At 49.0% G+C, this 21,552-nt stretch overlaps 2 protein-coding genes and 1 long non-coding RNA gene across 8 annotated transcripts; 2 read left to right on the forward strand and 1 right to left on the reverse strand.

Moving 5' to 3' along the window:
* Window positions 1-156: 156 nt before the first annotated feature.
* On the forward strand, window positions 157-4,752 carry LOC134146308 (uncharacterized). Its single transcript, XR_009959813.1, has 3 exons — window positions 157-530; window positions 2,702-2,842; window positions 4,034-4,752. It is a non-coding gene; the product is annotated as an uncharacterized LOC134146308 (long non-coding RNA).
* On the reverse strand, window positions 1,864-16,261 carry TRADD (TNFRSF1A associated via death domain). The gene is made up of 5 exons (XM_062586643.1): window positions 16,235-16,261; window positions 13,291-13,442; window positions 8,372-8,649; window positions 6,418-6,610; window positions 1,864-5,819 (listed from the first exon to the last, which is right to left on the reverse strand). The coding sequence occupies exons 2-5, from the start codon at window positions 13,430-13,432 to the stop codon at window positions 5,512-5,514; spliced, it is 921 nt and encodes a 306-aa protein (XP_062442627.1). The 5' UTR covers window positions 13,433-13,442; window positions 16,235-16,261; the 3' UTR covers window positions 1,864-5,511.
* On the forward strand, window positions 13,278-20,947 carry FBXL8 (F-box and leucine rich repeat protein 8). 6 transcript variants are annotated; one of them, XM_062586638.1, is made up of 4 exons: window positions 16,844-16,960; window positions 17,239-17,406; window positions 17,963-18,196; window positions 18,880-20,947. In XM_062586638.1, the coding sequence occupies exons 3-4, from the start codon at window positions 18,033-18,035 to the stop codon at window positions 19,853-19,855; spliced, it is 1,140 nt and encodes a 379-aa protein (XP_062442622.1). In that variant the 5' UTR covers window positions 16,844-16,960; window positions 17,239-17,406; window positions 17,963-18,032; the 3' UTR covers window positions 19,856-20,947. The 6 variants fall into 6 exon arrangements, with proteins under 6 accessions (XP_062442625.1, XP_062442622.1, XP_062442623.1 ...); XM_062586639.1 differs by having other exon boundaries at window positions 16,844-16,954; XM_062586641.1 differs by lacking the exons at window positions 16,844-16,960; window positions 17,239-17,406 and adding an exon at window positions 13,278-13,457.
* The last annotated feature ends 605 nt before the right edge of the window (window positions 20,948-21,552 follow it).

Here is a 21,552-nt window from a genome sequence, read left to right on the forward strand (position 1 = left end):
CTCAATCTACTTTGTCACTTTTGAAAAGCCCTGTGTAACATACATCACGTAAAGATAACTTCTTTTAAGTATCGGTGACTTTTTAATGTGTTTTTAATTTCAGCCCCCCCCCCCCCCCCCCGTTTTCCTTTACTGAACGCAGCGTGACCATGTAAAGCTGTAGTAAGTGCAGCTTTGCAACGAACAGCCGGCAGAGCCTGTGTCTGGGTGCTCCAGGCTGGTAAAGCAATTCCCTTGTGATCTGAAGCCGCTTGAAACGTTCCTTGCTAAATACCGCAGCCGACCAAAACCCTCGGCCACGCGCGTTCCTCAGCCTGGCGCTTTCCTGGTGATCATCGAAGGGAACTTTTTTCTTTCTGTGCGCAGCAGCAGCAGCCGCCTCAGGCTATTTTTCGTTTCTCCTCCGTAAGGAGGCGGATGGAGTCCAAGCCCGGCGGTGTCCCCGGATGCTTTGCCGCGTGGAAGGTCCGGCCGTGGAGAGGGGGCGACTGCTCCCCAGCATCCCCATCCCGTGCAGCGTCGCGCAGCAGGTATTTTTCCACCAAGTTTTAAACCGAGCCAGGTTTTGGGACCTACTTACCCTTGTGCTTGCTGCAGCTGGTGGCGGTGAACACGGGGCTTTCCAGCGCAGCGTGTTGCCTGTCCTGCGCACGGGGGCTGCTCCCGCAGGGAGCCTGGAAAGTTGGGGCGGAGGAGGGGGATTTTGGCCACGTCGCTGCTTGGTCACTGTCTCACCTTGGGCGCTCGACTTGCTGCTGTTTGACTATTGAGCTTCCAGCCCAAGGGGACCCAAGGTGATTTTTGACCACAGCAGAACAAGCAGTTTCAGGAAGCCTCCTCCAGAGCACCCTGCCAGGCAGAGAGCCGCGGCAGCCTTGCCCGGGCAACCTGCGGAGCAAATCTGGGTGGAAAAGGAGAGGCCGTGCAGCTCCATCTCTCAGCGGGCAGTTACCCGGGCAGTGCAGGCGTGTTGCTTGGCATCGAAGGTCTTGCCAGACTCACGTTCACGTGGATGATTCATTTATGTCTCTGCCAGCAATAGTGCCCTTGGTTTGTCCCGTTGCATGTCGCTCCATCTTGCAGGACTGGGATACTGCCCCATGCACCGTGGGTCGGTTTGTTGGCACAAGGGTTTGTCCGTCTCACTGGTGTGCCCTGCTCCCTGTTGTCCTGTTCTTGAAGGCATCCAGCCACGTGGTTAGAAATACAGCTTTAAATAAAGCTTTAAATAAAGGAGGGCTGAGCTCACGTCTTAAAGTACTGCACTGAGATTTCAGTGATCTGGGATGAAACACTGCTCTGCTGAGTTTATGGCAAAATAAATTTCTCTCTGGTCAGTCTGTGACTTCCTGTGCAAACTTGCTGAAAAAGACTGAATGCCCTGGCTCGTCGCTTCCCAACCTAAAAGGCAAATCACATTCCCTGGCCCCCGCAGGGTGCTGTGAGAAAGCGCATTAGGAGTAGGAAGGCACGTCAGTATTGCAGCGGTGGCGTGGGCCTGGAGGAATTACAGGTATACAAACAACACGAAAAAACAAGGGCAGCTTTGGCAGGTGTCGGGTTTGGGACAAACCTCTGCTTCTGGCCACGCTGGCTGAAAAGGTTCATCAAAGCAGGAACTGGAAACTGAAAAGTTTGGTGGTTTAGCTTGGTTTCAATTTGTAATCAAAGCCATTGACCTGCAGGAGAGGCACTGACCTTGGGGTGTCAGTAGAAACACATGTAACTTTGGACAGGATCCTGCTGGGCATCCTTCAGATGATGCTTCTCTAGGAGCTGGTGACATCTGGCACGGTGAGAGCTTCAGTGAAGCCCTCTCTGCTTAATACTGCATTCACGTTTAAAAAAGAAAGTCTGAGCCACTTTTCATCAAAGTATATGTTTATTCATAAAAAGTTTGGAAAAAATCAAAGTGCTTTCTTATAGAAAAGATAATTCCTTAGAAGTTGAATATCCTAGACCTGAGTACACAGGACGTTGTAGTCCATAGCTGTAGATGGCTGATTCAGCCCTGATGCTGAACATCAGGGAAATCTGGAATTAGAAGGTCAGCAAGGGATTTTTCCACTGATGACTAAGGGACTTAACCACACGTCTCCTACTGATTTAAATAGGAGACGCGTGGCCGAATCCCTTCGCTCAGTTCAATCCAGAGAAGTCCAAAGCTTGGGCCCATCTCAGCCTAAAAGACAGCTGGCCAGACCCTCGTCTGGTGTGGAGCCGCGTGTCTCACCGACTCCACGTGCACGCCCCAAGCGTGTGGGTTAGACTGAAGAAACCCTCTGGACTCCTATTCTAATACTTCCTCGGTTCAAGGTGTAAAACATCAGAGGTTCGCGGCTATAAAAGAATTCCTCAGTTAAACGAACTCAGCAATTTCAGTCGCTCGCTGCTGCATATACAGTGCCCGCTTCTGTTTCCAGAGTCGGTGTGGCAGCTGTCGTGGTGTGGCTCAAGGGAGGCTCTAAGGTGCCCTCTGAGCTGCAGAGGGGAGACTCCGTGCTAATGCACATGGTGACCCAGGCAATAGACTGTCCCCTCAGTGCTGAAGTAGATTTTGAAATGAATGTCAAAATTAATAATTCAGGAAAAAATAACCCATCGTTTCCTTACATTGGGAAAAGTCCTTTGCATGGAGCAGTTTCCACATTTTTAAGTGTTTTCAGATCAATAATGCGGAAACCCTTTCTTTATTTTTAAGTCAAGCAGAGCTTTGGGATGACACTCTCGTCCATCAGAGGCAGTTATGGTGTGTGAGAACTGAAGCTGCTGCAACAGGGCCCCTCTCCTATCACTGTTGTTCATTAGCCTGCTGTGATGGTGCTGGCTCCTCGTAAACCAGGTAAATTGGTGTATTTTTAAGAAGCATCTAAGAGGGCTTAAGTCAAGCTTTCCCTGAATCTGCTCTCCAGGGCAGTTTAATATTTTCCTTTGCGACCAGTTTAAATCAAGATGTTCACTCAGGTTTAATTCTAGCGGATGCCTCATGTCAAAGTAGATACAGTGGCAATTTTAACTTTCGCTCTTCTCTTTGCTATTATCCGCTTGAACGCTGCAGCTCGGCTGAGCCAAAACAAGCCATTCCAATTTGTGTTCAGATAGACCGTTTATTCCCTCTGGCAGCCTGAAAGGAGCCCGTTTCAAATTTGAAACAGTGCTAAAACTACAAAAACAATCTGCACCGCAAAAAAGCCCTCTTGGATCCCTCTCTGCAAATTCATTTTGGTCTGGTTTCTGCTGTTTGCTTTATATTTTGTCCGTTTCGTTTTTTATACACAACTGGTGAATGCTTTTATTTGCTTTTAATAATGCGTGCTGTTCTGTAGCGTGTTTGACTCTGACCTCTGCCTCCCTCGCTCAAAAAAAAAAAAAAAAAAAGAAAGAAAAAAAGAAAAAAAGAAAAAATCCCTCAGGTGTGTCTTAAAACATGGAGAAGAGCTGTTAAGGGATGAGGCCAAATTGTCCACGGATGTTAACTGTGGCCTCTCTCACACACTAGGCATGAGCTAACCGGTGTAAATAGTAGCAAGGGAGTATCACTTGCATGTCTCTGGCGACTGAGTAGTGCAGTATGTGCGCAACTAACAGCCTGCGGGCAAGGAGGAGAGCAAGACGGGAAATGCAGGCTGCCCGAGCACACTCCTCCGGGCAACAGCAAGCAGCACGACACCGGGTAGTCACCCTAGTGCACCTACTGCAGCTCTCGGGGCTCGGGCGTAGTGCTGAGTTTCTGGTATATCAAAGTAGATTCCCCAAACAATTAACTCTCCAGTTTCATTCACCGCATTAAAGTCAGGGGTAAAGATGTCCCGCTAATTTCTTCAACGAGTCTCTGCAAATGGGTTTTCCTTTGTGAGCGTTTCTTTCTGCCCTTCATGTTGTAGGTTACCTGACCTTTGCACACTGGAGTAAAACTGCTGTAAAATTCTCCAGATACAAAGGAAATAATTTCAGAGTCAAGACCTAACCAAGTGCCAAATCAATGCAAATGACGCTGTGTACTCACCCTCTTATGCATCTGATTTTGTCCTAGGGCATCTTTGAAGACTGCCTCTACTATGTTTGTGCCAGACAACACTTGGAAACAAAAACAAAGAAATCCCAACAGTTTTAGCAGGAAGGAACCCACCTGAAACCAGAATTGAGCTTTCATTGCATCTAAGATACAGCCAGAGATGACAAGTGATCACTGAAAAGAAGGTATGAAACAGCCAGTGCTATTGTCCTAATCCATGCTGTGTGCTCAAGACAATTCTGCTACGGAGTATCACTGGAAAACCCTTTTTCTTCATCTCTGTGCAATGAAGGCGCCTGCAAATGCTGTTAAAGGTGCTGATCTTCCACACAGGTTGCCAGGAGCTCCAGCACTTAATGGCACTTTTGAGAGGGAATCTCTGAGTCGGAGGAAACACGTGCTAGTTGCTTGTGGAGGAATAAAATGCACAAGGTTTGCATTAAAAAAAATCATTCATGCTTAGTCATCTATAAAACAGTAATAGCAGTGAAAAAGTTTCTCAGAAAGTAGATGCTGAATAATAAGCCTTTCTCATTGTGAGCACTAACAGATGATATAAAAGCTAACAGTTTTCACCACTAAGTGGCTGCCTTATACCTGTATATGAATGTTGTGCACATGAATGGCGATAGCCTGAGAACTTAGAAATATTCTTTATAAAAATGAGACAATAGGCTATGTACTTTAAAAATCACTTTTGCAAAATCAAGAGTAAACCCTCTTGCCTTAAAAAAAAAAAAAAAGTCATTTTCAAGTTTCTGATGTTTTCTAAAAAATACCTTTGGCCAGATGGCTTGCTGACAAACAGAGGTCTCCAGTCGCAATCTGGCAAGTTCCACAGCAGCCTAACTAATTACGATCTGTATTGCTGTGCTGGTCTCAAAAGCAAAACTGGCAGAAAGACGCTTCCTTCATTTTGGGGATAGCACCAGTGCTACTGAAAGGGAGAGGACAGGACATAGACCAGGACTGGGAGAGATGAGACTCCAACACCACTGACTTAGCATGGCTTAATTAAAATGCCATGGGACCATACTCCTTGTGGAGCTGAAGTCCTGCTTCCCTTCAAAATAAGGGCAAGATGGGACCAGATTTGCAGTCTGTATCAACCATCCTTGCAGACACCAGTGGAACTGCAATCACAGGTTAGCCTTGGGTTGATATTCTCCTCTCTCCTACCCTATTCTAGGGCTCTTTTAACTGTCTGGCTGCTTCACTGAGACATTTCAGTCGTGAAGGAATTCAGTTTGAAAGCCTCTCCCACCAGTTCTTGGGAAGGTAATGTTAACTTCTGGAATCAGAATGAGATAAAGAACATCAGAGCAGTACTTTGATACTCCATGCTGGCTTTTGCAAGCACTGAGCCTTTCCCATGGGCGTTCCCAACTATGAGGAAACCTGCAGTGATTTTCAGGGCACGTGCCCAGGACACTGGCAGCAGTCTCATGCAAAGCAATAAAGCCCTTAGCAAATGCCATTTGCCCACCCTTTGGGCTCTAGGAGGAGTCCTTGTTGGAATGGAGACCCAGAAGCTCCTCAGACAAGCTGGTGAGACCATTTTCTTCCAGGGCTGCTATCAGCCGCGCTATTGTGGCCTTCTTCCCCTCCGACTGGATAAATCTGAGAAGCAGCTGATAGGCTTGCTCATATAGTCCCTCTCGGTCATATTCAAGGGCCAGGTTATCAATAACAGGATCACGCAGGGCACGGCAGTTCTTTTGCAAGGAGCGACCCACTTGCTTCCATTTCTTCGACACGAGCTTGGCAAACTTTTGATGGTCGTCTAGGGTGAGCGTTCTGTTGGCTGGAAGGGAACAGAGGGCAGTTAAAACACAGGGATTTTATGGCCGATGCAATGCAGCCTGGGCTGTTCCACGATTTGCTCCGTGTGCTGAAGAGCACAGAGCCTCCTCAGCATCCACAGAGTAACACGCCTAGTTGTGGAACTGTTCTCTCTGTCCTCTGGTGTTTAAGACCAGGGCAGCGCTGCTGAGTCTAGAACAGGAGTGTGAGAGCAGTGAAGCTAAAGGGATCGGCCCCTGTGGGCAGGGTGTTGCACACACAGATCTGTGTGCTCTGTGGGCATAGAAAATGCAGTTTACAAAACCAGCCAGATCATTGCTGTGATCAGCACTCAGGAGTTTCATAGTGTGAGGAACCTGGACGGGACACGGTCTCTGAAGCACTCTTCTGCTTCTTCTTTCTGCTCCACTCCAGAAAGAAAACAGACTGAGGCCTATTCTGAAACACTGTGGCAATAACCTGGTGCTATTGTAATTCCTTTGGAAATCCTCAACTTTTGTGAGGTAGATCCTATTACGTAGTCACCTTAATCCTCCTGCCTTTTGGACTTTGAGGCAAGGAAGACCAAGGACTGTGACGGCTCGGTTCTAGCTACTCACCAAACCGTTGTTCCTGGAAGACGAAGGTGACTTCTGGGGAAAGGGAGCTGCCTTCAGAAGAGTAAGGTAGAGATGGGGAGTTCAGAGACATGCAGTCTTTTGCAGCCATACTGCTGTTGATGTTCTGCTGAAGAACCAGGCTCTTGAGACACTCCTCCAGCTCTGTGATTTCCTCGTCCCTCAGGCGGTCGGGCTGTAATGCAAACAGCATCAGTGGTTTGTGCCACAGTCACCATCTCACAAAGCTGTAGATGCTTTGCTGGAAGGCACGTTTTTAGTGCACCTTAAGGTGACGACGTCACGAGAGGAGCAATGACACTCCTGCAGCTTGTGCTATAAACTTGTCAAATGAGATAATCTAACAGAGTTGCTCTGGCCTGGAGTCAGTGATGTGATGCGAAATAGGCAATCTCCCTCTCTTGTTTTGTTCATATGCATCAATGACTGCTTACCAGTTGCAGGAAACTGCTAATAGTCAGTTATTTTCAGCAGCCCTCTCTAAGAATTACGGTGCATCACGGTCAGTGTGGCTTCTCTGATTTACTCCACATGAGCATCAGACCCAACAAATAGGGTGACCTGACCTAACAACTTACGACCACCAAAGCAGGCAGCTCCTGCTGCTTCTTTTTTCTCTGCCTGTCCCCCTCCGTTGCTGAATTTTTGCTGTTCCTAATGCTTCTTGGATCTTCTCTGAGCCAGCTTTTCTCACTAACCAGGAGAAAACTAGCCCAATTTCCCCAAAGCAGGTAATGAGAAAGGGGTTAAAGAAGCGGGTCAAAGCACATGGGAAGTCAAACCTGGCAAGCGCTCTGACTCAGTCTACCATTTAGACCACATGCAATAGGCTAGTGCCTAGCACTGTCCTTACTCAGTGACCACCATACCATCTTGTGATCTTTCTGTCTGTTGCACCATTAGGCAGAGGTCAGACCGAGTCCACTTTGGGGAACAGAGAGTAAGCCCGTCTCCCTTGGCCAGCCAGCTAACTCAGCAGAGGAAGGGAGCAGCAGGCAGAAGTTGACGGGGTATGTGGTATCACATGGTGCTTAGTTCCAGGCTGAATGGTTTCCATTTTGCTTCATTCTCTGCACTTGCAGAAAAACAGCCCGCAAAAACATGCTCTTGTGCCTAACCTTCCTAAGTAGCCAATGGCTACCTACTTCTCAGGACCATCAAGCAGGAACCCAGGATGTGAGGTATTGTCAGTTCCAGGTGAATCAAAGATCTGAAGGGCAGCCAAAAGGAGAGGAGAAAGGCAAACAGTTTAATCGTGTTAAATGTGTCAGTTTTGTGGTGAGATGAACGAGATCCCACTGTTGTTGCCAGCAGGATTAGCGAGCCAGTGTGTAAGTGAGAGATGAGTTAGACATTAGATGTTGCCCAGAGGGAGTCTTTGCCTCCAGAACAGCAGCTGCCTCCTGCTGGCAGCAGATGCTCAATGTCCCTGCTTTGTCACAAGCTGCTGGCATAACGGGCAGGGTGTTTGCACTTGCACTCACTTGTGGGTACAGTTACTATTGCTACTCTCGGAGCAGGGAGGAAGGTGCCAGGTAGTGACCGTCCCACCCCAGACTGCTGTCTCCTCGGCCTGGCTCACGGGAGTACCAAGGGACTCTTTGCTTGTGCTCTCACCGACACCTTCTGCAAAAGGGGCAGGAGGGTAATCTCTCAGCTTAGGGGTGATAGTAGCACTAATTGTTAAGCACAGGGAGTTCAGTGGTTCAGCAGAATCTCTGCCATTTTAGGAATTTCTGTGGGTGTTTCAGAAAAGCGCACAGGTCTTTTCTGGGGAGGAACAGGGCTGTTTCTCCATGTTAGAATTGAGAACTGAAGGACAGAGAAGCTGACACACCAGTACATGGTGGCGGCAGAGCAGGATTTGTACCCACTCTTCTAGGTCCTCCGCTGCTGTGCTTCACTACAGCATGGCCCCCCTCCCTCTCCCATTCACCTTTTCTTTGTAGATGCACTCTACACAGAAGTCCTCATCCTTCAGCATGTTGTCGAGGTGCTCACTGCCCGCCTTCAGCTCCATTTTGAGAGGCACCGTGCTCACGGCCAAGGAGAGCTGCAGGTGATTCTGGAGAGACTCCTGGAGCGCTCCCTCCCGGTAACTCTGCAGGAAGCGGCGGCAGTTCTCCTGCTTGCAGAACTTGAGCTGGATTATCAGGTGTGGGTGGCTGCAGTGCACTTTGAGCATGTCCACGCCATTCAGGCTGCCGGTGGAGTCTGGCAGGGAGAAGTGAGCAGAGTCACTATCCAGGCACGAGAGAGAGAACCCAGACCCACTCCCATCCACCACCAAGCCTGCAATGGGGTAGCTTGTGAATTGTCTTCTCTCTGTGATAAGATCTTCTGGGATGAAAAGCCTGTATGTAAAACCAAGAGGAAAGGATTAAGTTTTTGCTGCTCTGAATCACCATGAAGTCTGGTTTCAACCTTGAATGGAAGCTGTTGGGTACCACAGCCCAGGTAATTATCCCAGAACAGAGTTGGCTGGGGGAGATTTTAAGTTCCAGTTCATGAACAAAGGGGGTAGTTTGGTCCTTGCAACTGAGAAAGACCCTCTAAGTCTATTGTAAAGTGTGCTGTGCAAACTAGAGTGCTGTGAGGCCGGAGTAGTGGCTGAGCTGAATCAGTGTTGCCTGGAGCAAGGCTGCTTGAGTCTGCACTAAGCGCAGAGCTGCAAAGTACAGAATTTGTCCTCATTTCCGATAAATCCTGCAGGGGCCAGTGCTGCGGTTTGCAGCAGCCGGTAACTTTGCACATGGTTCCAACTCTGGGAGAGAAGTGGGTACATTAAACCAGTGAGACAACTGTGGAATCCAGCTATGAATTAGCTAATCTGACCTCTAGGGGGATGAAAAAGGGAGTTCTCCGAGAGGGCTTTGCCGCTAGCACCAGCTCCCTCCTAGGTGTCCCGAGTGTCAGCTCCCAGCTCGAGCCCCAGCTCCTCTAACCCGCGCTGGAGACGCGTCGTCAGAAAGGCTGCCCTAGTAGTTCCTTTCTGGGACATGCAGCTTTGGACATACAGACATAGCTGTTGTGTTAGTAAAGAGGAGACAAAAATAGACTGGTTAATTTATAGGCAGCTAAGGAAAAAAACATGGAATTCTCCTAGGGAATAAAAAATAAATAAATCTCAGAAATCTTGGGAAAAGTGAAATAGAAACATAGCCAGGTCAATCAAAACATCTGATTTGAACAGCCTGGAAAAGTTTCATTTTGACTGGGGAATCATTAGGTGAGTAACATGAAAGGAAATGCTGAAGGCAAATTGTTTAACATGGAAAACTCAAAGTCAGGTGTCCAGTCATAAAACTGACTGCGTCAAAAGTTCAAAATAAAATTCCCAAAACAAAAAGCTCTGTAGAACCGACCCGTTTCGAGTGTTTTGTTGCAGCAAAGTATATACTTTTCATCAGAAGAAAGCTTTAGGAACATAGTTGTATGTCACTAGCAGTTTTCACTGTTACCTGGACTCAAACACCTGGAACAAGATGCTATTGCTCATATTGTCGGCATCACAAGGGCTCTCTGAATAACTGCATATATAAATCACACTGCTTGGCAGCACAGCAAAGTTTTACGGATGAAAACACAGAGTTCAGCTCAGTGCTCAGCGAGATACCAGGCCCTGTGACTGGAAAAGCACAAGTCCTCGTGATTTTATGCAGTGACAAAGGTCTCGGAGGGAGACCAACACTCCCTCCCCATCGCCCTGACTGGAGCTCGCTTCTGGCTGGCTCCCAGCTTTCAGCAGTCCTCACCGGTGGCACAGGCTAGACCTAGCAACAGGGCTGGAATTTAGGTCGCTTGAGATTGGGCCTCGATTCTTTTAAGCCATTTTGCACTGAGAAATAATTGACAGTAAAATCGAAGCAGGGACAAAACAGGGATGTACCCCCTAATTAACCCCAGTGCTGGGGGAGCACCAGAGGAATGGGCAACAGAAAGTGGCCAGGCCATCGTTCTTCCTTCTGCCAGGTAAGTCGAATTTTGATTAGCTGTGCACGTTGACCTTGTCTCCACTGCAATTTTACATAACGATGACAAAAATAAAAGCATGTGTTTTTCTATTTTTGCAGCAGCAGAGGCCTGTGGAAGGCTGACACTGTAAAACAGAGAGATACATGAGGAGGTGCTGAAGCTCTGCTGGCGCTGGACCCTTGGGAAGGACCACGGAGGACAAGGCACAGCGCAGTGCTAGCAGGGTTGTCCCGTTTCCAGACCCGAATTAATCTCTTTGCCTGCTGCTGCACAGGTCTGTATAGATGTACCAGCACAAATTGGCACTAAACCAGGTATTTTTTTAAAAATCTACTTTGTTGCATTATTTGGCCACGTGAGGAGAATCCCAGGGCAAAGGAGACCTGTCTGCACCATATTAGCTGGGATAATGACTTAGCCTTTAAGAGTATGTGATCTAACAGTGTCTTTACAGGGTTTACAGAGTTCGGGTTGCATCAGAAAGTCTGGTTCAGCTCAAATGGGTAAATGGGACATGGACCAGTTTTAATTAACTGCTGCTGATCAGAAAGGTCCTTCTGTTTCTATTGCCTCCTTCATGCTTCATTTCTCCTGAGTGCTAATTAAGCAAAGACTTGCATAAGAGGATGGGAGAGGGGTGGGGAGAGAAAAGCTGTAAAAACATGGAAACTTGTATGAATGGGTATACACACCAGCTGAAACACCACCTCAAAAGAGAAGACTTTGTATTCATTTCCTCATGAGACTTTCCACATCTTCAGATTTCAGTTCCCTTTTAGGTCTGAATGAACAGGGTAGGATTTAGCACTGTTGGTGGGCTTTTCTTTAAACGTTTGAACAGGAATTCTGTCCCAGTGACACAAAGCCGGCATAAATGGGGCCTGATTAGACAACTGTGTTGGGCCTTCTGCCGTTGTACACCTTTGGATGAAGCTGTAAAATGAGCCGGCCCGTACTGGATGAACTGACAAACTTTGCTATACTGGTGAGTGCCAGAAGAAATGACAATATAGTTGCACAAACCTAATTAAGCAATATAGGCTCAGTTGTATGACTAGTAAAGAACAGAGCGATAGCTGTTCTAGGTAAATAAAATTCAAAAAAAAATGAAGAGAAAATAACATCTTCAAACACTATTATTCTGCAGTCAGCTTGGTGCAAGGGTAGACAGAGAAATGGATAGTTTTATGGCTATTTGTATCTCAGATCCTCTTTTGATGTAAATAGGGTTAAGTACAGCTGAAGCTAATGTAATTGTACCTGTGTATTATTGGAAAAAAACTTCCAATTGATTGGCTTTATTCACTCACTTTAGAAATAGAGTTCTCCAAGAAGAAATTATGTTTCTCTGGAGGTATTAAGACAGAAATTAAAATTTTTTTTTTTTACCAATTACAATCTCCACCCCGTCCCCGCACATAAATGAGATTAAAGAAGCATTCACAAAATTCGTTAATTCATAGGATAATTCAAGCTGGAAAGAACCTCAGGAAGCTTTTGCCCAACCTCCCATGCACAGCAGAGTCAACTCAGAGGCCAGACCAGGCTGCACGGGGCTTTATCCAGGCTGGTCTTGAAAACCTCCAAGGACAGAAACCGCACAATTTCTCTGGACAGCTACCTGGCTACCTGTCCCTTATGGGGAAAAAAGCTTTCCTTATATCTCTTGTGACCCCTCCTGTTTCCATTTATGCCTGCTGTCTCTCATCCTGCCCCCATGCACTACTGTGAAGAGCCTGGCTCCGTCCTGCTGACCTCCTCAGAGGCATTCGCGGCTGCGCGCAGCCCCACCGCAAAGCTGCCTCTCCTCCAGGCTGAGCAAGCCCAGCTCCCTCAGCCTCTCCTCAGAGGCCGAGCGCTCCAGCCCTCAACCAGCATGGTGGCCCTCTGCTGAGCTTGCTCCACTCTGTCAATGTCTTTCCTATGTTGGAGGGCCCAAAGCTGGATGCAAAATTCTAGGTGTGGTCTGAAGAGCCCTGAGCAGAGGGGGATGATCACTTCCCTCGATCTGCTTGGCTGTTAACACAGCCTGGGGTACTGCTCTCTGTCTTTGGTGCCTGAGCACACAGCTGGTTCATGTTCAGCTTGCTGTGTACCAGGATCTCCAGGTCCTTTTCAGCAGAGCAGCTGTCCAGCCGGACCATCCCCAGCCTGTATTGTTGCAGGGAGTCCTTCTTTCCCAGAGACAGGACTTCGCGCTTGTCTTTGCTGAATTTCATGAGATTCCTGTTGGTCCACTCCTCTAGCTTGCCTAAGTCTCTCTGAATGGCAGCCCTCTCCTTGACCATGTCTACTCGTGCCCCCAATTTGGTGTCATCTGCAAATGTGACAGGAATGCAGGGACTTGAGGTCTCACTTTGAAGAGAGATTCCAATCTGTCTACACAAGACACTTTTGCTACACAAGGGTTACAGTTACACTGTAGTGAAGAGCAGAGAGGAAACCTTCTCATGGCCGTAACCCATCCAGATGGATTAGTAATTCCCTGCCCAGGAAAACGGGCACGCAGCTGAACAGAACTGAGGGCTACAACAGTGTTCACCTTAGCAGGTGAACATTAACTGAAGTGTAATAGCTGACAACATACATGCTGCAAGGGAGAGCATAAATGACAGCGAAGGTTTTGCACCCAGTTATGTGCCCAAACTCAAATCACAGCTTGAGCCTCAGGGCTCCATTGAAACTGCAGTGGATTAGGACACACAAAACCACGGCCATTCTGTCTCCTAGGTACAGCCTGAGTTTGTGAGGCTGTCCCCCTCACCGTGAGCACCGGGCTCCCTTACCAGTGACCGTGGGCTTACTGAAAGGCATGGCATGGCTGTGTGAAGAGGTAAGACAACCCCCTTCAGTGTGACAAAGCATCAGAGAGGATGGTACCTGCTAACGCCAGCTTGAGAGCCTTGAAGATGCTACATTTCTTCTGGGAGCTTTCGTAAAGAGAAGGCAGAGCAATAGTCTTGCATGTCGACTGGAGGAAGAGATAAGCACTGCCAATCCAAGGAGCGGAGCTGCCTGCCATTTTCAGCACCCTACAAATCACAGAGGTGAGTTGAGACCACAGTAAAACTGAACTAATGCCAGGTGAGCACAGCAAACACTAAGCATAAGCATGACAGGATTACAGAGATTTACCCTTATTTCCTAGAGAAGGTGGTAATATTGTTAAAGCAAATGTAACCTCTGAGGAGTTTACTGTTACTCTGTAAAGCACAGCACAACCAGACACAGTGTCCCTGAGACTGGGCAGCTCTGCCTTCGTTTTCCACCGGAGTCCATTTGTTTCTAGTCCAGAGAGAGTCTGAAGCAAAGAGTTTTGGTCCTCACGGCTCTGACTGCAGAGCCGGGCCGGCAGAGTTCGAAGATGTATGTTGAGGATGCTCCAAGGAGCACCCAGCAGTCCTGGTGCTGGCACCCTATTGCAGGCAGAGGCCTTTTGCCTGAGCTCCTGGTCTCCTGACTGTCCTTGCTGAAAGGATACGTTGCAGTACCTCATGGCTCCCTTCCTGCCCACATGCCAGCACGGGAAGGAAAGGCGGACAACGGAGGTGCACAGCCTAATTTCTCCGCAACACAGTCAGGATGCAGCTGGGATATACTTTGGAACCAAGGACTGTAGAAAGCAATTTGAAAGTTGATTTCCATGAGACTGAGATTTCTCTCCAAGAGTTTAGATCAAAAAGAAGGTGTGTTAGATCTCTCGACTGCAGCATCGGTAACCTCCATGGCCACTGAAAACATCTTGCACTCTAACAGACAGTGCCCTATGGCCTGGGTTTTTGGAAAGTGCTGTCTACTTTGGATAACAAGGCTAGCTTAAACAAGCCTGAGCTGTCCTTGCTAGAGGACATAGCTGAACAGAGGTTGCAAGATTTATTCCTTCCTAACCTCCATCCTGCTGGCCCAGGCTGAAATATCCATTCAGGGATACTACTGTCTTCATACTGTTGAAAAAGAAACTCTGCATCTACCAAACTGTTGGTAAGCATGCACGCTCTAGAGTCAAAATCTGCTTTCCCAGCGAAACTAATCCATGTCAGCAAGATGCAGAGCCTCTAAGATCTTTAAAGCAAGGGCACAGCATGAGAAATGATACAGGGAAACTGATGCAAACCATAAAGATCTCAAGCAGGAACCAGCACAAAATGCAATGCAGAGCAGACATGCAACCCCAGTGCAGCGGGGCCTTATGAGCCTTGTGCAAGCAGGAAATCTCATAATTTCTCTCTGCCAGCGTCAGCCATGGTCTCCTAACCTGCTCCTAATAAAGCAGGAGGAGGCTGTACAGCCAGATGCTGCCCCCTCAAGTCGCACAGGGCTCAGCAGGGCTGCCCTTTCCGGGCACTGCCACTGTGGGCCTTGACTGATCCTGAGGCCATGGGCTCGGAGGGCATAGGGGAGCAGTTCTGGCAGCTGAACCCTTTGCGCAGCTCATGGGACAAGCTCGGAGGTTTCCATCTGGGGCTCTGACTCTGCACTGGTGGTGTGTGACTTGTGAAGCAGGATGGTCAGGGCTGTCTCCTCACACTACATACTAGTTCATTTATTATTCCGCTCTCACCACTGGTCTTTTACAGCAAAGCATCTGGAAAGACGTACACCCACATCTTTGCTCTCTTTGTGCCTGTACCTGGCTGGCCGGCCAGCGCAACGCTTACACCTGCTGCGAACCCAGCTCGGCTCCCAAGGCAAAGGCAAACCAAAAAGCCCTTCAGCCTGCCAAAACTAAGAACGGGAAAGTTGTATTAGATTGGGCAATGCAGGACTGAGGCTGCAGCTACTGGGGAGCACAGAGCCGACAGCGGCAGGAGACAGGCACAGCCGCGTCATCTTTTTGCTGTGCACGAGCCGTTTTAACTTGTGCGCGAGCTGGTCGGTGCAAGCCCCTGGAAGCTGCTCCCACGCAGCGCAGCGCTGCGCTGGGAGCCGCTCCGTGACATCACGGCGACGAGTGATTTTTGGGCTTTTGGCCCTGCTCCAGGCTCAAGTCCTGCCCACTCTTCCTGACTACTTGCTTACACCTCTGTCGCACCATCAGCTTCTTCCCCTCGGGGCAGCCCTTCCTTCCTGCTTTCTGCCCTGTTGCTCAAAGCCTGCAGCCTTGCCTGGGCGGCTGGGCGAGGGGCTGCCGCAGTCCGACCGCTGGCCGGGACGCTGTGTCCCCCTCCTCCTCCGTCTTTCAGGCTGCAGGTGTGAAGGTGTGTGAAGGTGTCCCTCTTCGGCGGCTGGGGCCTGCCAGACCTCCACGGATGACTCACAGCTGTCCCCCGTGCGATGTCCTCCAGGTGACAGCTGGCCCTAGGAACCGTTTTGTCCTCTGCAGCATGGCCAAAAGGGGCTCTGGGACGTATGATCCACCCTGATCAGTACATGAAACTCAGCAGGGCAAAGACTGTTCCCTTACTACAGGCTTCTTGCCTGGTGCTTGGAGCCTTCTGCTCGTTTGGGAAATGCAGGAAATTACCCCTGAATCACGCGGTCCGCGCTGAGGGGAGCTGCGGGAGCGCAGGCCTTTCCCGGAGGAGAAAGAGGAAGGGGGAAAGGCTCTGCTCGCGGCTCCCGGGCCGGCCCGAGCGTCGCCCGGCGGTGCCGGTCCGCTGGCGGCTCCGGGCGCAGGGCACGGGCGGCCCGAGGCGCGTCCCAGCGCGCTGCAGCCGCGCGCAAAGCTCGTGCTCCGCTCCGCGCCCGCCGGCTCCCCGCTCGGCTCCCCGGCCCGACCGCGCTGCCCCTCGGCGGGCCGCGCCGGGCCGGGCCGCGCCGGGCCGCGCCGCGCCGCCGCCGCCCCCCGCCCGCGCCCCGCGCCCCGCGCCGCCGCCGCCGCTACCTGCTCCGCGGCCTCGGCGCCGCCGCTTCCGCCTCTGCGCGCCCGCCCCGCCCCGCGCCGCGCTGGGCCGGGCCGGGCCGGGCCGGGCCGAGCCGGGCCGGGCCGGGCCCCGCCGCCGCCGCCCGCGGGCGCTGCGCAGCTCGGGGGGAAAAGCCGGAAAAAAGCCTGAAAGATTTTTTTATTATTATTATTATTTTTATTTTAAGGGAGGGCGGACGCCCCTTCCCCGCCGTGCCCCCGTTGAAGGAAGGCGGCAGCGTGGGAGGGAACGCTCCTTTTTTATTCATTTTCTATATTTTTCTCCCCCCCGCTCGCCCGGGTCTGGCACTCGGCCTGTGCCCGTCGCACGGGAGTGGAGAGCGCGGTCGAAAATGTCACTGGTGCGCGGGCGCGTTCACGCGCGGCTGCATGTTTAACGCGGCCCCGCAGCAGCGGCGTTTGCCCGCCGTCGGCGCGGGCCGGGGCCGCGCTGGCTGCGCGCCCGCGAAGGCGGTCGGCGCGTCGCGCCCCGCTGCCCTTCTCGGCGGCTGCTCCTCCGCCTCTCCCCGCCGGCGCCGGGAGGTGCGTCGCTGCCGCCCGGCCCTTCCCGGCCCTGCGCCGCCGCCCGGCCCGGCGCCTCCGCGCCCGGCCGGCCCGGGGCCCCGCGCCGCGTTCCGCAGGACTCGGCGCGCAGGGGCTCTAAGGAGAAACACCGTAACGAAAACGACGGGAATCGGACGCGTGAGAGTTGGTTTGGGGTGTCCTGGCAAATGCGCGATCAGCAGAGAGGGTGGTAGACAAGGCAGCGTGGCTGCTGCGCTGCGGCCGCCTCCCCTTGCAAATAACGAGTGACACTGCAAAACGGTGTTTGGGAAGGCGTGCGGGGGTGAGGCTCGGCTCTTTCCACCGCGCTAGTCTAGGAAGGGAGGTGTTTGCAGACTTTAAAGGTCTCGTGTTTTTAAATCCCCCATTTGCTTATGGAAAGACAGAAAAAACATGCACTGCTGGTGTTTTTATTTGTGCAGAAACCTAGAATGTGGCTGCAACACAGATGAAAGAAGATTATGCAAATGTTGTGTAGTGTTATGATGCTGCAAACCTCAGACTTCTTCCCATGTGGTTATTCCTCTGCATCATAACTCCCAGCAAATATACTCTTCAGTTTCCAAGTCTGACGTGTATAAATGTAACTGGTAAATAATGGAGTCACAATAATAAAACTTTTCTTTCCAAGTGCCACACCTTATAACAGGCGAGGACTGCTGTCACTTAGCTGCCAGTCTCCACCGTGAGCTTTTGGTTTCAGAGTCACTAAAAACTGAATACGTAGCACAAGTTTTCTGTGCAGAGGCTGTATTTTGCAAAGAGGTTTCTTTCCACAGTTTGAGAAATTCACCTCCAGCTTTGAATACCAGTGCAGCACTACCAGAAAATTTCCCTGCGTTTTTATTACTCGGAATAGCAAAAGCAGGCTGCAGAAAAGAAAGTTTCTTCCAAAGCTCTTTTCCAAAGATCTTTGATCTATGACATCTATAATTCTTAAAAAGCGCCATCCAGCTTTATGGGCTTGACTGGTAAAATGTACAAAATAATTAGCCAGTAGATTTTCCCCATTTTTGTTTTGAATTTCAAAATTTGGTGAAATTTCAGTTTTTAAACCTCCTCTAGTCACAGTAGTGACTAGATCTGGTAAATAAATCCTAATACAGCTCTTTTTTTTTTTTTTTTTTTTTTTTTTTTTTGGAACAGGGATGTTTGAAAATTAATTGCAGTCTTGGAAGTTGCTCTCAACATTTTTAAACCTGACTGAATTAGCAAAATGCCTGCTTCAGCTCCAGGACTGTGGAACTACATCCCAGAAGAAATCCTCATCCAGATTTTCAATTATCTTTCTCTTCGAGATAGATACACAGTCTTCCACGTGTGCAGACAGTGGGCCACAGCTGTTTCTTCTAGCTCTGTTTGGCATTTCACAGAGATCAGGTAAGAGGAGTGGGTTTCTAACGTCCGAACATCTCTGCAGACAAAACTAGATCATTACGTTTTTGCTGCGTATCAAATATTTCCACTGCTGTGATATTATTAATACTAGTTGTGACTTCCATGTGTGATGATACTGTCTTACGTGACTGGTACCTGCTTATATAATAGAGAAAGTTATGTTACATGTTGAGGTTTTTTTAATAGCTGCTGGTGATTTGGGTTTTATGGAAAGTACTGCTTTCTTAGCTAAGTTGCTGCAAAGGCAATTTAAAAATGGCAAGAGACAAGGAGTTACTGAATAGCCATCCTCATCGTGGCACCTACTGCTTATGCAGAACTGTGATCGTTCCCATCCAGAGATGTAGCAAGGGACAATCCTTACGGTCAAAAGCTGACAGCTGAAATAGATGAGGCAGAAGGAAGCTCAGACATTTGGAGGTGACTGGTCCAGCATCTTCAATAGGTCACTTTGATAGGTCTTTCTGAAGGCTGACTTGTCTCACCTCCTGACTCCTTCCCCGGCATTCAGCCACTACCTTACACAGACTTGTCAGGCTTTAAATTAGAAGAAACTTCTGAGGGAGCTGTAAACCGTTACAGAAACACTAGTAAAGGAGAGTATCTGCTCTATGCTTGCTCAGTTCAGCTTCCACGGTGAGTAATGGTTTGTATTACCCTTCTAGCTGTGATTTAGAGGATGAGGAAGGCATGCTGCAGAGCTTCCTGCAGTTCCTCAGCCAAATCAAACACCTGAAGATTGTGTTTGACCAGTCCAAGGAGATCAACCGGAAGAATGTCAAACGCGTCTTAGATGCGTTGGCAAAAGAGAATCACAAACTGCAGCAACTGTGCGTTGTGTGCCATGGGGAGAACCCGTACTTCTACTCTGGCCAAGACATCCTGCAGAGCATACGGAATATATGCGACACTAAGAACCAGACGGATCTTCAGCACATCGATTTTCGAAAAATGCCCTTTACTCTTGATGATGATCTTGTTGAACTCTTAGCCACCAGCAACCCAAACTTACGCAGTTTGTTCATCAACAACCACACCCTGGTATGCAACGTGGCACCTGATACCATTAGGAAAGTTCTCAGAGCATGTCCCAAACTCTCGACCTTGGGGGTTTACTACGCCAGCTTGTCTGACGATGTTTTTATGGAATTGATCAAGCCAGAAAGAGCACCTTTCATCTATTTAGACATATTCTGTGAGCGCCTGGACAAGTATATCCCTGTTATCTCAGAAGCGCTCTGGGCTGCTGTAAGTCAAAAGCATCCTCAGCTCTGTGTAGACCTAGAGTTTGATCATACGGTCCCCGCCGTGAAAATACCACAGATCCTGAAGTTCAATATACCTGTGAGCACACTGCAACTTAATACCTGTACTTACATGGTGAATCAGATTAGGTTTGTCACCCACAGCTACAGCAGCACTTTAAAGAAGCTGACATTACAAACCACATCTTCAGAGGACTTAAATGTCTCGCTAATAGATCTGGCTAGGAAGTGCAGAAATCTACTGGAGATCCACTGCTACTGTGTGGTCAGCCAGGAGGTGGTAGAAGCGTTCCTCACACACTGCCCCAGTCTGAAACAATACACACTCAAGATCATCAAGGAACGGCACCCTTGGAAACCAGTAATAGTTCAGTGACTGGTCCCTCCTGACTTCCTGGGGAAATTGTGTGGATCTGCACGAGTACAATGAAGGAAGATTTAGAGATACAAGGAAAATGTGTCAAAATTCCTTCTGCTTCTCACTTAGAGCGTGCTAGCTTACCAGCCTTGGCTGTTAAATGTGATGACCACTTGTTCAGGACACTAAGCATTTATATGCAAATGCGATAGAGAAAGGATTATACAGAAAAAATTGCCTTTTTTTCTTGTATGTATGGAGGGCAGGCCTTTTTTCTCCTCTGCTTCTTTATTTAGCAACATCAGGAATGCCGAGTTTACTGTTCATGCATTTTTACTGAGGACCTCAGCAAAATGTAATTGTGATTTTGCACTGTAAGAGAACCCCAATGACAAGCACGCTGTGTCATGGTGCTAGCAATTACTTGTGTAGACGGTTAAGGAAGTGGCACTTTCAATGCTGCAGCCATTCTTTATCTAGTATGGTACTTAGCCACGCGAGTTAAATGAGCTAAGTAAAGAACTGTGGTCATCCGATGGAAAATCCACTTTCACTTTGATAATTCCTCTTTTGGCATTTCTGCACTGGGGAGCTCACACCTGTTATCTGGTTGCCAGGAAACTTCCAGTGTGGAAGGATCTAAACAGGACCTGAATTATGATGTAGAATAGAGGCAGGAGAAAAATCACTTAAAGGAAAAAAAAAACCCTGACAAGGCCATTATAAAGGAAATGTGGCCTGCTTATTCCCTTGTCCCTCCTTTCTTTCTGTTACTCAGGAAAGCAGGTTTCCAGGTTGTAATTTGAATGCCTTTTGCAAAGACCTTTGCTTTCAGTATATTGTTAGTGTTTCTTAGGAAAAAAAGAGTGCTAAAAGTTTTTGCATATGATCTTATACTCAGTGGAAAACTGCAAAGGTATTTTGCATCTGAATTAGCATATGTGTGTGTTGGTCTGTTGTGCCAAAAATTTTGGTGAATGCTATTTGCAGAGCACTTTCTGAGTTGAAGTAATCCTGGCATCAGACTACGTTGCAAGCACTGATTTAGAGCTATATAAAGCATTTTGAATAATAATTAATAATAATAATAATAGTATATTGACATCTGGATCGATGTGTTGCTATTGTCATTACCCTCTCCTCTCCCCCAAAAGAATCGCCAAACTATTTGTCTTGGCCCTTGCAAATAGCATGGGATCTGTAGCTGAACCAACCTGCAATTTTGACTTTGCACAACCTTGCCAAAGATGTGCAGCCCTGAGGCCCGCTAGGTCTTGTTCCTCTGCGCCGACCAAATTACAGGACAAAAGAGTTCCGAAAGAAGAATTCAAGTGCCTTCCCAAAGCAGGTGCTGCTGCTCCTGGGTGTCCCGCGGAGCTCGCAGCAGGAGGGTCCGTGCCAGTGACGTGCGAGCCTTCCAGGGCAAGGTGTGCAGCACGTGTTCCCTTTGCATGACGCTGCATGTTTATTCACCGCTCTGCTAGATCGGCTGCAGTGCATTTTCTTTCTGTGTATTGTTCTCTGGGGCTGGTGATGCCGTCGCATTGTGCTGAGTTTTTAAGAGTGTGAGCAGCACTGCTGATGCGACTCCCGGGGAGCCTACTTTCCACTGGCCCGGGATAAAATTCAGTGGTTCATTCTCTGTCTGACACACACGCGTGCAGGGAGGCAGACGCGCTGGGAGCAATGGAGTTAGTGTAGCTGGAACACTGAAA

Source organism: Rhea pennata, chromosome 13 (genome assembly GCF_028389875.1).
Source record: "Rhea pennata isolate bPtePen1 chromosome 13, bPtePen1.pri, whole genome shotgun sequence".
Taxonomy (NCBI): Eukaryota; Metazoa; Chordata; class Aves; order Rheiformes; family Rheidae; genus Rhea; species Rhea pennata.